Source organism: Gouania willdenowi, chromosome 19, assembly GCF_900634775.1.
Source record: "Gouania willdenowi chromosome 19, fGouWil2.1, whole genome shotgun sequence".
Classification (NCBI taxonomy): Eukaryota; Metazoa; Chordata; class Actinopteri; order Blenniiformes; family Gobiesocidae; genus Gouania; species Gouania willdenowi.
In genome coordinates, this window is record NC_041062.1 from 23,046,994 (window position 1) to 23,062,388 (window position 15,395).

At 40.2% G+C, this 15,395-nt stretch overlaps 1 protein-coding gene across 1 annotated transcript in view; it reads left to right on the forward strand.

Annotated features, from left to right (window-relative positions):
• The window catches only part of myo15b (myosin XVB), a 96,763-nt gene that overhangs the window by 62,989 nt on the left and 18,379 nt on the right, over positions 1-15,395 (forward strand). The window contains exons 38-49 of the mRNA XM_028476945.1: positions 639-706; positions 1,242-1,326; positions 5,773-5,805; positions 5,993-6,052; positions 7,270-7,367; positions 7,447-7,602; positions 8,474-8,549; positions 8,768-8,899; positions 9,247-9,415; positions 10,832-10,922; positions 11,635-11,884; positions 12,050-12,156. Coding sequence (XP_028332746.1) covers positions 639-706; positions 1,242-1,326; positions 5,773-5,805; positions 5,993-6,052; positions 7,270-7,367; positions 7,447-7,602; positions 8,474-8,549; positions 8,768-8,899; positions 9,247-9,415; positions 10,832-10,922; positions 11,635-11,884; positions 12,050-12,156 — 1,325 coding nt within the window. The remainder of the gene's footprint in view (positions 1-638; positions 707-1,241; positions 1,327-5,772; positions 5,806-5,992; positions 6,053-7,269; positions 7,368-7,446; positions 7,603-8,473; positions 8,550-8,767; positions 8,900-9,246; positions 9,416-10,831; positions 10,923-11,634; positions 11,885-12,049; positions 12,157-15,395) is intronic.

The window sequence follows — 15,395 nt, forward strand, 5'->3', positions numbered from 1 at the left end:
CTCTTCCTCTCGTGGCCTGGCCGCTCTTCTCTCTCAACCAACCTCACCACCTGCTTTTTGATCCATAAACTTGCAAAGGAAAATGAATCAGAAAGCCACTCCTTTGTATCTAATGAGGCCAAACACAGATGACCTGAATCAGTTTACAGCTAACAACTATCATCGTTTTACTTATTTTTAACATCAATATTGTGACATAATTTTCAATAGATTTCAAAGTGGCTGCAGCCGACATTCCCAATGTTTTTACCACCATAATTCTGTTGTGATTATGTTTTGAATTGATTTGAACAAAGTGTGTTCATGTGATGTAAACGTATAGTGTTTTGCAGGTTGTAAACTAGAGACTGAGTTTAAATGAGTTCATGAATTTTGGTGCATTTGGTGTGAAAGCAATAAACAGTGATTCACAGTTTAGTCCACATGGACTTGTGTTTTGCTGACTGTGTTTAGAGTTTTGAACATGTGACTTCAGTTTCGACCAATGCTTGATAGAAATAAAAAAACAGTAATAGCTGCTTATTATATACAGTTCTAAAAGCATTTTTCTCAGTGCTAAACTTTTGTTGTCCTGGTTAATGAGTTTTTCCCATTGCATATTATAAGTTTCTTTTTGGTGCTATTCTTCATGCCCGCAGGGCGTGACCGACAGATGGATGCCTACGTTGATGACTTGTTTCACCCAGTACTGGACCAGGGACCTTCAGTAAGTTATTGGTGATCAGTAAATGTGGGACGATATATCGTGCAACAAAATATTACGATGTTAAAATGTCACAAGATGTATTCTGCAGGTTACGAGTGGTATCGTGAAGGATGGTGGCCAGATAAAAAAATACATTCGATCTGCTGCACACTAACTGTTATGGTTTATCATTTTTATATTTCTATTGAGTAAAAGAAGTCATACCCAGAGTAAGTATGTCCAGATTTAAAGTCAAATAGATAAAAGTAAATACATTGTTCAAACTGACTTTTTTTTGGGTTTTTTTCCCTTTCCAAAAATATCGGAATGTATCATTATCATGAGCCCATTATCATCTATTGTATTATTAAGTTGGTGTGTCATCACACAATAATACGTTTTCGGGGATTGTGTATCTCTGGTTGTATTTTTATGACTGTGTGTGTGTGTGTGTGTGTGTGTGTGTGTGTGTGTGTGTGTGTGTGTGTGTGTGTGTGTGTGTGTGTGTGTGTGTGTGTGTGTGTGTGTGTGTGTGTGTGTGTGTGTGTGTGAATAGGATATGGAGCGGGTGGCTCAGCTAACCCGTAGAATGCGAGGAGGCGGTGGTATTGGACCAATGCAACCTGGCATGTATGGAGCTGGTAGGGCAACTGTTTTTTATCTACATGATAAAGCACATATATGTGAATGATCATGCATATTTTTCATAAATGAAGAGTAAATTTAGTTGTCAACTGCCAGTCTTCTACAGAGGCCTCTGCTAATAATTCCAGCAAATTATTTTTGCCAGACAACTGGCAGTTGACAGTGGAAGCTTATCAGGAGTTCAGTGTAAATTTTCTGAAGAACAGTTGTCTGAATAAATGAAAACTTAAGATGTTATTCAAAAAGAAGAAGAACTAGCTGGAATTATTTATACTTTATAATTTATAAAGTAAAGTACTTTCTGATCTATTCCAAGGGAGTTACAAACCAGTTTGTTGGCCACTATAAAATGCTGTGTCATTAACTTAATGTTGGATGAGGTTTAAATGGGAAAATGTAATAAAACAATTGAAAATTCAAAGTAACAATTTAAAGCTAGGGTAGGCAATTTTCTCCAGATACACTTCTTAAGTTTTTGGTTGAAATTGTTTTTATGTCCTCACAGAAATTAAGATCTTATGTGCTCTGAAAAAGGAACTAAGAAAATCCATCATCTGTAGCAGCTGTAAATCTGTAATAGCTTCGACCAATGGAAAAAAAACAAACTGTTTTTTTAACCAATCACGTCTCCCTGTCTGCCTGCTTGTTCTCGATCCCTCGCATGCACAAGCTCACACTGAAAGCGCGTCACCGCTGACAGAGTTAAAACAGAGATTTTGGTCACGTTTTTCAACATATACTGTATATTGGTAAAGTTTATTGTTTACTTACTGCTGAATGAGACAACGAAGTTTCTACACAATACAAGTGATGAGCTGAGCTCCTCTTCTGCAGCAGCTGTGCACATGCATGTGAGTGAGACGAGCACAGAGGGGAGGGGTGAGGGGGTAAAGGAGGAGCCATCAGGGAGGCTACATTCAAAATCATGCTAACTTTTGAAAATCACCTACCCTACCTTTAATTATAGAGCAAACACTGAACACATTTGCGACTATACATACATTTGTATGTTTTCTATATGTTGAGGGTTTATTTTCTATAATGGAAAGTGTCACAAATTTTCCAAATGTCATAATTTAAATCAAGTGACAATGTGACAGATTTAAGCTAAGTCCTGGGCCACAATAATACAAACACAAAAAGGCAGGTTGGTTTGGTGAAAGTATCAACTTATTAGGACTATGAGTTCAAATAATAAGAAAACCATGATTCAAGTCAAAAGTTCAGTAAAAATGTCATAGATCAACGCATGTGTTCATATGTGCCCACTGCCACAATTACTCAAGCAAAAAATATATTAAAAAAAAGATTTACACACCCCAAATCACAAACAATTATAAAACTTCACACTAAAATAAAATTACAGGGCAACAAGTATGTCCAACCGACTCGTGACACCCTCCCCCGGCCATTTTTGGGTTATCATCCCTGACAACCAACACTGTTGTTATTGCTCATACCTGATGGGAATCCTACTTCTCATTTCTCTGGTGGACCTCCTCAAAACTGGTCTCTGCTCTTCTAGCTGCACCTCCATCTGCTCTTCTGGAACCATTTCCCCTATTAACTGCCTGGAAACCTCCCCATTTCCCGGTGGGCCCTAAACAGCAGGGGTTACGGCTAGCCTAACTGGCAATAGATATACTGGCTCATTTGCGAGTCTTCCTACCTCAGGTTCATTAGCTGATTGCATTACCACAGGACATGGAGGCAGTGGAGGGTGAATGGGGCATGGACGACTATTGTTTCGATGGACAGTCCTCTCCAATCCCTCTTTCCCTTCTGGACAAATTTGGTTGACTGGCTGGTGGGGTTGCATTTGGCAAACCACAACATAGAGGACTGGTTGCCAATGTACAACAAACTTTCCTTGATCATGCTTGCAATAATTTCACAAAAAGACCCTTTCTCCTGGAAGCAGGGGAACGTAATTAACCCTCCTGTCATACCTTGCTTTAGGATATGCCACATACTTTGCTGCAGCCATACACCCAACAGAGTTCTGCCATTACTGTCGATTAAAATGCAACTCCTCTGGACAGCCCCAGGTCTGAATCAGATTACACCATAAAACCTTTGCAGTGGTCAGAGCAGTCCAGTCTTGGGTGGGGATTGCCCAGCTGTACCTTGTGAACAAGTCAGTCATTACCAATAAATGTTGGTAGTAGTCCCCTGGCCTCTCCAGAGACAGATAGTCCACGGTAACAATCTCAAGAGGGTAGGAACTTTTGATTGGCAAAATTGTGGCTCTCACCTCAGGTCGATCTTTGCTTTGAACACACTGGAAGCAGGAGGATGACCACTCCCTGACATCCTGGCTCAATTTTGGCCAAAAGAAACTCCTTTTCAAGGGTACTTCAACATGAGCACTGCTCATGTGGCCTATGGCTTGGTGGTACTGCTCCCAAAAAGAGGGAGGCTGGGCTAGCAGGACCACAATCTGTAAAAGATTGTCTCCTGTGTGATGATCTCTCATCTTCTGCTTCAGAACTCCAGCCTCCAGATTCAATTGACCCCAGTCCCTCAGGAGCCTTTTGGACACCAGCACAGCAGCATTATTTTTCATCGTATGTCAGTAGAGAACCCCTCTGAAGCCACTCCATGATGCAACATAGTGCGGGATCCTCTCACTGCCTAGAGGCTCAGTCGCACCCCAAAGGCTGCACATCGTGTGGCTTATTGAAAGAAACGTGGCAGGTTTCAACTTCCTCCTCTTGTGGATGCCTTAACAGCACATCTGCATTTTTGTTAGCACTGTCAGGCCGGTATTAAATATTAAAGTAAAAATTTGCCAGTTGTGCCACCTACTTTTGCTCCACAGCACACAAGGTGGCTGTGTTGAGGTGGACCAATGGGGTATTGTCAGTAAAAGCTGTAAATTTTGCTCCTGTAGGCAATTAATTAAAATGCTGCAATCCGGGCTGTTAGGGTCGATCGATCAGCTATTAACGTGATAAAGTACACATTCTGCTTTTGAATTTGTCATGCAACACTATTTCTCATTTCTCATTCCCAAACTTTTCCCAGTCCCGTGCCCTTCAGACATTTAACCTGAAGCGATGTACCCCCTACTCATGCACACTTAAAAACATAATAATGTGATGTCTTATACAATGTAGCCCTGCAGTTGTCTCTGAAATTTACCTATTCTATTGAGGATCAATATATAATGAAAATATATTAATAATCCTTAAGCACACAAAGCTTCTTATTCACAATTATCTCTGGTTTGCTTTATTTAATGAATTCGCCTACTGGCATTTTCAGTGATAAACCAATCTCTTTATTTTGGAAACAGAAATCTATCAAATGTGTTAATTGAACATAGAATCAGAATCAGAAAGGATTTTATTTGCCAAGTACAGTTTAAAAACTTGGCCGTTGGTGCAAAGAACACACCGAGGCAGCCATCTGCGGCACCAACATGTTTAGATGAAAAGTGGAAAAACAGGAGGAAAGGAGAGAGGAAAAAAGGCAGGTCCTAAACTGAGTTCTCTTTGGAGAGCACAGTGTAGAACTTGGAAAAACCTCCTCACCATACATAAGCAATGCAACACAATTACAACAATATTCGAGGTCACAGCACGTATGGTTGGGGGGAGAGGACTTGTGGAGGGGAGGATGCAGCCGGCCGCTGGAGGGCATGCGCGAGCAGACGTTCCATTGTCGCTTCCTGCTTACTTTTGAGATTATCGCATGAGTCTGAGTATTGAGAGCCCTGCCCAATCCATTAGAAATAACTGGCAGCCTTCCCAAAACAGTTGCTGACGTAATCCGGACTTTGCGATAGGTTAGAGAACTTCCTGCTCCAATCAGCATCATACCTTCTACCGCTGCAAACATTCCACCAGAACATGTGGGCTCACCTCTGCCCATTCTCTTTCCCGAAAAAATGTTGTCAATTGCAATTGAGAGACCAGCTGATCAATTCCATAATTTTGTTTTTTGGATAGACATGTTGAGAAAGGTTTCTGTTAGATTCTGACAAGACAACAGCACAGACAAAACAAGCAGCGGCAGGGCAGATAAGGCAGGGAGGAAGCGGAGAGGGAAGGACTCACTGATGCACATTTGGAGTTGGAGGTGGCAAAAGCCATAAATGAGAACCTGAATCTCCCTTCATATGAAGACAATGAATGTATATCAGTGAGTCGCATTAAACCATTTTTTGTGCAATATCTCCTCACGTCTTGCTGATAAACCCCTTCCACTCCCACGTTGATGCGATATATTTGCAGCGATTTCTGCAGATGAGAAGCCTTGTTTTGCCAATGATTTTGGAGTACGGTTCCAAAGACATTTTTAGACAGCAAGGAAAATATAGAGATAATTCATATATTCTGGCGCCAGAAAAACAGCAGCGTCCTCATATATGTACTCTTATTTTGAAAAGAACAACTTCTGGTCTCACCATTACAACCAGTATGTGTTGTATTTTACAGGAATGCCAATGACCATGCCAGCGTATCCCATGGGTAGGTTAAGAAACAAACCTCACGCACCTCTTTTTTAAGCTAATTTACAACTGGACTAAACTGAACTACTATTTATTTCTCTAATCATTTTTGAAATTATATTATAGAAGACATATTAGTTGTCAGATTTTTAAAAATGCTTTGAAACACGTGTTGATCATTTCTGTACACTTTATGTGACGTGGAGGAGCACCAGTTAATCCTGTAATGAGCGGCTATGGAACTCCCATGGTTCCTGCCATGCCAGGTAACAAGTAACAACACAACCAACACTCACACAACATCCACTCCTCACCTGACATACAAACAGAGCAGCCAATAAATACTTAGGCTGTACCGTTACAGCAAAATATACAGAAAGTACCAACCTAGTTTAAAGGAATGATTCAAATTTGTTTCAGAATTACCGCTGCTAGACCAGGGGTTCTCAACCTTGGGGTGACGAGACACTGGGAGGGGGTCGCCAGGTGCCTTAAAAAAACTAAGAATTTTTTTTTTAACAATTTGAGCCCATTTTTGCTTATGTTTTTTACCTTTTTTCTGCAACTACACCAAATTTGCCATATTTTAACTTATTTTCATCGCTTTTGATGCATTTTTGCTACACGACTCCCATTCCTGCCACTTCTCCATCAAATTTCAATGTATTTTCTGCACATTTTTTCAAGACATTTTCGGAACTTATAAACCATTTCCAACACTCTAACTCGCTAATGTCACGTGTGCTGACCCATTATTGTCACCTTTAACTTTTTTTCACCATATTTTATGCTAATTTTGTCATGATTTGTCGTTCAGTTTAAACTAATTGTTCCTAATTTTTAAATTAAATTACCCTAACCCTCCCCCCATTTCTGCCACTTTCAAGCCAATATTGACACTTTGAACTCTTTAACCACTTTTTCTGTCCGTTTTTGTCCACTCTAATTTGCAAATTTTAACCAAATTCTGTGGTTTTTAAAATCCGATTTCACCAACTTTTTCACCATTTTTGGTTCCTTTTAAACCATTTTATTTAAAACAAGGATTTACATCTTTAAGATGATGATACACTATGGAGCAAATAATAGTAAACTTCCTAGATAACAGTGTATATTATTCAGATGAATAAATAAATAAATGTGGTTATCACAGATTCAGAAAACAATAGACCATCATTTTTGCTGACTTTATGGATGGACCCCAAAACGCTTTACCCTTTATTCCCCCTTATAGATGGTCCTGTCTCCACATGACTGTTCTTTAATGTTCATGTCTGTGTTCAACCACCTTCAGGTACAGTGGGGGGGGCCTTTATTTTTGGGATCGTGGACTGAAAAGGTTTAGATCCTCTGCACTAGACAGACACAATCTCCACACATATTGATAATTAAGTAATTTCCCCCTGGGATAAATAAATAAAGTACTTCTGAAAACTAATAAAAGCTATGCTTTGATGGATAAATAATACCCAATTGTCTGCAGCCATGATGGTGCCTCCCTCTCCTCTGCCGGCTGCTGTTGACCCTCTGCACATGGCAGCCACTCAGCAGACTCTCATCAACCAACAAGCTCTTCTCATGGTCTGAATCAATCTTTCAGTTTCTGTATTTGGAGTTGTGTGCACAGCGTGACATCAGGCTTCTCCCTTCTGTTGCTCAGGCTCAACAGATGACCATGCAGGCAATGACTTTGTCCCAGCAGCAAACACAGAAGCAGCGGGAGGATGAAGAGAGGCCTGCGAGGCGCCCCCGAGAACGTGCACGCTCTACTTCACCTCGCCAACACAAACCAGTCGTCCCCATCCACACATTCAAGGTATTTCTGAGAGCTGTCTGTGTTTGCATGATGGTGCAGCTTTAGAATGAGCACAGTGTTCCATCAGCCAGGTAGGTGTGTATTGTTGACTCTCTCAGATAAGAAAAAAAGAAACACATTTAAAAAAGAAACGGAATAAAAGGAAAAAATAAAGATTTTATCTCACCAGACAAAGTATTTATTTGAGTTTGTTTGGATGGTTGTGAAGTCTCCGTTGGGTACCAGCTGGGTCTCGGCCCCCTCCTCTGTAAAGCTATCATTGTAAATTTGAGTTGAAGTGAGTAACCCAGATTGAAAGAGTCCCTTTCAGCCATCCCACTTCTGACACCAAATTGTTATAGAGATTTTCCAAGCATGCACAATGTCTGATGAAATAACGTCAAAAATGGACCAAAAGATCTTTTGCGCAGTTTATTCCAGAGCTCTGGCATGAAAATGATAAAGATGCAGGAAAACAAAAGAAAGAGTGGCTCCACACAGTAACAGCTCATATCTCTTATAGTAAAAACCACGGACGGCTGCTGTTGGTTAACTACATAAACAAAGGTGAAGGGATAGTGACTGTCTGACACTACCTGTGAGCACAAAACATGTTGTTGTGAACTTGTCTGCAGGAAACACAACAAAGTGAAACACAACAAAGTGAAACACAACAAAGTGAAACACAACAAAGTGAAACACAACAAAGTACTGTGTTTGGAAGGAAAAATGGCTTGAAACAGAGTTCTGAGAAAGAGGGAAGGAGAAATATATATAAATAAGCATCTATAATGGCATCTATTAGCTGTGGATATAATGTGCATATAAATCTGCTATAACATTAGTCACTGCAGCTTTGTACAGTGACCTTTGCTGTGCTTTACTCTGACAGCCAGAAAGAAGATCTGAAGCAGATCCAGAAGACTTACAGACCTTCAGAGAAAAGAGGAACTACTTCCAGGAGATTGGTGAGATGTTATCACTCATACAAGAGCCCAGACCAACAATTAGTATTACACCAGTAACCTTAGCCTTCATGTGCACACAGTATTATTTCATCGTGTGACTGCTAAACAATAACATTTAATTCATCAATTTACTCACAGCTTCACACAAATTAAATAATCCAGCTCAGCTGTTTCTTCTGCTCCTGCATATATTTGATCATTTTAATAAATGTTTGTAGGAAGTCAACCTGAGGATGAATACGCCCCTCCACATGCTCACAGAGTTCCATCCAGCCCTCGTCGGCAGCAGCAGCATCATCAGCCTCCTTCACGCAGTCCGTCTCCTCCACCTGTAGCTCCAAAGCCTCAGGGTGAGACAATGACACAAGCTTGGGGTGAAAAATCACACTATTGTTTTATCCCATTTCGCTTTCAGCACCTAACAAGGGAAACAGTACTGCAGCGAGTAATAAAAAAAATATCACGAAATTACATCAATTCAAAACAAACACATTCAATCATGTCAGCTATGTTGATCCTAATGTGCAGTGACAGAGTTCCACAGCTTGGGACCACCGAGGTCCTGTTTCCCCTCAACATCACTGAAAATATATGAGACTGATCCAGTAATCAAGGACTATGCTTATTTTGATTTATCTATTAAAATTATTACTATTATTTTTAATTATGTCAGTTCTAATAGTAATTTCTTCCACAGTTACGCGTCGCAATACATCTCCAGATAGAGAAGCAAAGCCCCCGAAGGAACGACCATCTCCAACTCCTTTTCCCAAACCTCGGCCTGAACCAACTTCCAAAATACGAGAAATCATCAAACAGTACAACAGTCGACCCCACGCGGACCCGAAGCCCTTTGAGCCTCTCAGGTCAGTTATTCAGAGCTGTACATCACGTACGTTGACAGATCTGTGACACAAAGAATGACAGTGTTTTTGTGGATGTATTTAAAGTATTATTTGTTGTTCTAGCTAAATATTTATTTTATAGAAGTGTCACAGAAAGAGATGAGGTGATGGAATGGAAAGAACCTACAGGATTTAGGGAATTATCAAAACCAAACCCCTGAGAGAAAAACTAACAAGTTCCATCACATCAATATATATGTTGTGTGATTGTTAACAATGTGATGTTCCTATAGTCTGTGTTGTTACTGTATTGTAATAAGTATATTAGGGGAGTGCATGCTAAATGAACAGCAGCCAATGACACTCGCCTTCATTAAAATAACTTACTAATTTCTGTGATATCAGCAGTTTAATGTCAGGTGTATGCACTGGTTGTTGGTCCTGGAGACTGAACCATTGACTCCACACTCCTCCGTCTGTTACTTCATCACAACACTGTAACTGGTCAAATGCTGTGGGGTCATTCCATTTTATTTCACAAATGACTAACACACTTCGGTCGCAAAAAATTCGGCATTTTTCTTACCAATTGTTCCGTGATTATTCAATAGGCACACTGCATTTTTAGCTGGAATGGATGAATAATAGATGAATGCTTTTTAAGATATGGCCAATTTAGTGATGGGATGTGACAGTTTTCTTCTATTTTCAGCTTCAAATATCTCAGGAACTATAGCACATAGGAAACTGAAATTTGGTATAGTAATACAACTTACACATGCCAGCCCCTCAAATTTAGGAAAAAAGTTTATCTGGGTTTGGGTCTGGAACATACAGTATTTGGGTCTTCAGTAAACAACATTGCATATGCCTCATCTCCCTGTAATTTCCTCAGCTTTGATCTATGTACATAGACTGTTCACATCACTAATGATTAGTCACATCTATGCATTGTTTCTTGGTTGACTGTTTATTGAAATCTGAAAAGATACTTTTTTTACTATTTTAATTGACCTATAACATAAATCTGACCTTTGTTTTAATTTATAGTATAAAATGTACTAAAATTTTGTGGAAATGACACGAAGTGACCCATTGAGCAGTCATGCATGGACGAATAATCCTGTTGTCTTTGATTTAACGAAGCTGGATTGTTAGAAACTCGGACTATGTTCAGGTCTTCTCATTCCAAAACGTAAAGCTTTCGTGAAGCAAACCTGATCCTTTGCACAATTAGCCCATGATAATATCCAAGAATGATCGCTGTCTGAGCTCCAGACGAAGACAAAAGACATGGTGTGATATTTTGAACATGGTTGAACTATCGGACAAAATGATCTGATTCAACTGAATCAAACCAAAAGATAGAATTAGGTCTAAAGTTACATGCTGCTAAATAATGATGCTTGAATGACAATTTTCTCCTTTTCCGTACAGACCAACTACAAAAAAGTTTGAGAAGAAGAGTGACCCCAAAGAGGAAGCTCTGGAGAAACTTAAGAATAAATCCCCCATCTCAAAGCAGAAGGTCTGCCTAAACTTTGTTGACACATTTACATGTTTCAGATTAATGGATATACTGTTTCTTATTCTGGGTGAAGAATACCACAGAAGTTTTTATGTTAAACGATCCTCCACTCCTGTTTGTAGTGCAGGTTTTTAATAAAGAATGAATGTTTACATTGAGTCAGATTTATATTTTATTCCAGACTTGTAAATTCTGCTCAATTGTAAAATCATCACAAACTAAACGTGTATACAGGAGGTTCAAACTTTGCTTGCTATTGTTCCCGTTGTGCTGGCTACTTTATATGCTTTGAGTAAGGTCACTAAAACTAGTTTAGAGGTTTTTCTGGGTTATTTTCTGTCCTATTAAAAGAAATAATAATCTGCTGATGTAGGCATTTCCAGGTATGCCCCTGATGTTTTCCTGCTCTGTGTCTCTGTAGTGGGCAGCAGGGCTTTGTCTCTGATGGGACAAGCTTGACTTTGACCTTTTGCAAAGCACTGTGTCATTGTGTGAGTTTAGTTTCAATGTCTGTGTTGAAGCAGTAAAATTAAGCATTAACTGGTAATTAATAACCTCTATGCAATACATTGGCTTTAAGGATCTACATCTCCTCCTCTCCATAGTTTGTTTAAGATCTGATCTGGAAATAATTCAAAAATCCAACAGAAAAACATGACAAAAGAAAGCATTTTTTGTCAAAGTCTAATCCTTTTATTTTTACTGCTTACAGAGAGAATGGATGCCTCCTCCACCGCCCAAGAGAGACCCCTCCCCTCAAAGCTCCCCTCCCTCCACCAGAGGTCGCAGAGTCATCTCAAACAGCATGAGGCAGAAGCAGCGCTCTCTGGAGGACCTGTTCAGCACCCAACGCTCCCAGCAGCTCCCCCCTCCTCCTCCAGACTCCCCCCCACCTGCTCTAATCCCAAAGCCAGTCCTCCACAGCATCCCTGATCCACCGACAACAGCTGCTCCCTTCCTCAGTAGGTGTCTCTCATGTCTGTCCATCTTCTACAAAGAAAGAACTTATGCTACTTTAGTCAGAGCACAATTTGTTTTTCAACCCTTACTTTTCTTGACTATAAAACCATGACTTTATTATGAGTATGGGTCATATACTATAATCAATGGTACACGGTCTCCTGCAGATGAGATTCCGGACGAAGAGGGCATTCGATCCAAGCTCCATCGTTATTCTGCAGGCGTTTACTTCTCCTATTACAACATGCCAGGGAAGCTGTTTTTGCGCAAAGAGGTGAGACACGTACGATGAACAGAAGATGTGAAAGAAAATGTCCCATTGATTTGATACTGACTCAAATGGTTTCACACTGACAGAGAGTACAATACACAAGTAGGGACTAAACCACAAACAGACAGAGGCAAGGGAAAGTAACTATGAGGTAACAGTATAAGTAACAATAGGGACACGACCCCCCAAAGAGTAGCGTGGGTGGATGGAGGGGTTTATCCTTATCCTGGTAATTCCTTGTTTTATCCCTAGACTTTGTAAAATACTGGCCCAGGTATGGTGAAGTAAACATCAGAGATGCTTTGCCACAAGCTGCATATGAAAGGACTATGATTATTTTGGTGATGCAGGTATTCCTTGGAGCATCCACATTAATGGAAACCCCTCAGGTTCACAGGTGTTTCACCCCTTTCCCTGTACACCTCAACTGGGTGGGGCAGCAAAGACTGACTCGTCTTCAGAGGGGTTCCAACTGATTGGCTCTCTTCAGCCACATCCATCTTGAGCTGGTTTCACTGCTGCAGCTATTTCCCTGGCGACTTTCCTCAGCTGTTTGGGCTCCAGCAAGGAGAAATAGCACAGCGACCTTGCTGGGAATCCACGGCAGCCGATGGTTGCGTGCCACCCTTTTAAACCAGCTTTGTCAATCAAGTCTTGGTACTTTGACTTTTTCTGTTGGTCAGATGTGGCTAGCCTTTCTTCCCAGTTCAATGTAAGCTCTGCTACTATGATTGTTTTTGTGCTCCTGGATAGCAGGACCATGTTTGGTCGAAGGGAGGTCACTGCCACATCCTCTGGAAAGACAAGTTTCCTCTTGAGGTCTACACTCAGCTCCCAGTCAGGAGCACATTGCAAGGTAGACGGTCAGTTCTTGGCTTTCAAACTACTCTAGGAGCCCTGTCCCCTTCTCTCACGAAGTTAATGTCTTTGGGAGGCTGGGCCTGCCTATTATTTCCTCTGACTCTCTGCAGTTCCACCCATTTGGCAATCTGAGTGAGGACCTTGTCGTGCCTCCATATGTACCACCCTTCTGCCAATGCTGGACAACCAGTCAGGATAGGGTACAGGATCCTGATCTGCATTGCTTGCAGGATGGGCCTTCATCTTTGCCCCAGATCCTGAAATTACTTGGGATCAGCAACAGGTTGATCACAGAGTGCAGGAAAAAGCCCAGCTTCCCTTGGTCAGTTTGCCACAGTTCCTTCCAAGATAGCAGTTGGTCCTGTACCTGGTCCCACAACATTTTTGTATTCTTCCTGTTTTACATTGTAGGCGTTTTTCTGCATATAAATCCTTGTGTATTCTGCTAAAGAATACCTGATGTAGTGATAATATTTTCAGTTTGAAAGTTATTTAAACTATCATTTAGCACCATCTGCTTTGGATGTTTGGGGATCTGACCTCAGACTATGACATCTAACATCAATCACATGTAATTAGTTGTTGCTAGTTTCAGTCTCTGATTAATGCTACTAGTACAGTGCATGCATTCATGTGGGAGCATAAGGGGTTTATTTGCGGGTGCAATTTTCCTGGTTTAATTCTGTGGGACATGCGCATGACTTCATCATCACTTTTATATTTTTTTTGTTTGGTGTATTTTTCTGTAACGTATGTTTGTTGGAGTCATGTGTATTTGTGTATCTTTCAGTTGTCTTTTTGTGCATAAATGTTTGCTGTTTTTTTTTTTTGTTTAAATTTTTTCTGTAATGTATGTTTTTTGGAGTCGTGTATTTTTGTACAGTATCTTTCTGTTGCATTTTTGTGCATTTTTTTGTATAATTATTGTTTTGTTGCCATTGTACTGTGATTCTGGAGTGATTTTGTGTGTAAATATTTAGTTTTATGTATTTTTTAGTATAAATATTTAGTTTTGTGTATTTTGAGCAATTTTCATATTTTTGTTGTATATTTCTCATCATTATTTTTTTATCTTTCTGTTGTCTTTTTGTGCATTTTTTGTATAATTATTGTTTTTTGTTGCCATTGTAGTGTGATTCTGGAGTAACTTTGTTTGGTTTTTTTGTGTCGTTTTGTGCATTTCTGTTGTCATTTTAGTGTATTTTTTGTATAAGTATTTAGTGTATTTTGAAGTGATTTTCATATTTTTGTTGTCGTTTGGTGTATTTTTCTGTAATATATGTTTTTTCTCTCTCACACGCGCTGCAGAGAAATGTGTAGCTTTCAACACAGCAGCCTTTGCCGTCAATCACTTCCGGGTGAGGTCCGTCCAGTCTAAATAGCGTACAGTCAAACTAACGTTTTGAAACGACATCATCTCCAAATAAGAAAAGGGGTTTATTTTCGGGTGCAAAATAAAACAGCGTGTGCGATTTATTTCAGTTGTCTTTTTGTGCATTTGTTGTGTTTTATTTTAGTCATTTGGAATATTTAAATAAATACCGTGTGTGTGTTACCGTGAAATGATTGAGACGCTGATAACCAAACTCCATAGATTTTGTAGCGCCAATCAGAAAAACAACCAAACTGCGCAAAACAGAACGTAAAACTCCAAACTACATGAGTGAGTAAGTAAATTAAAGTATTTCCTACAATTCAGCTGTTTTTTTGTTTATTATTTTTTAAAGCAAAAATCATTTTTTACCTTCGAACCGAGTGGTCAGTTTAGCTTCCATGCGCGGCACCACAGAGAATCTGTAGTTTTCCAGATGGAGTATTGAAGGGGTTGAGTTCAATACCGTCTCTAGTGAAACAGCGCGTTATTGAGCAACAGTTATATGGTTTAAACAATGGGAAACGTGTCTGCAAAAACTCACCAGTGGCTGACGGTTTCAAATCATCTATTCAGAGAGCTCCCGTGTTTGAGAAGCTAACGATAGCATGGAGGAAGTGGAGGAGGAGTGGCCGCACACGTGAGTCTTGCTCGCGTGAGGAGCTGTGCAGTGAAATAGATATAGATGGTGCGCTAGCGCCCCCTGACACCCTGAGGTCAAAAGTTGAATAGGTTATATTTCGGGGCCGTCCAGAAGTGTCAACCCGTTGACTAAGTTTCAGGTCAAACTCGCACCGCGTCTGAGAGATCTTTGCTCCACACACACACACACACACACACACACACACACACACACACACACACACACACACACACACACACACACACACACACACACACACACACACATCCACACAGACGTCCCTTGCTTTTTAATTAGATGTGTTACTTTTTATTTCAGTGATGTCAATGTTTTCTCATTACAGTGGATGCTGGATATTTTTTTCAG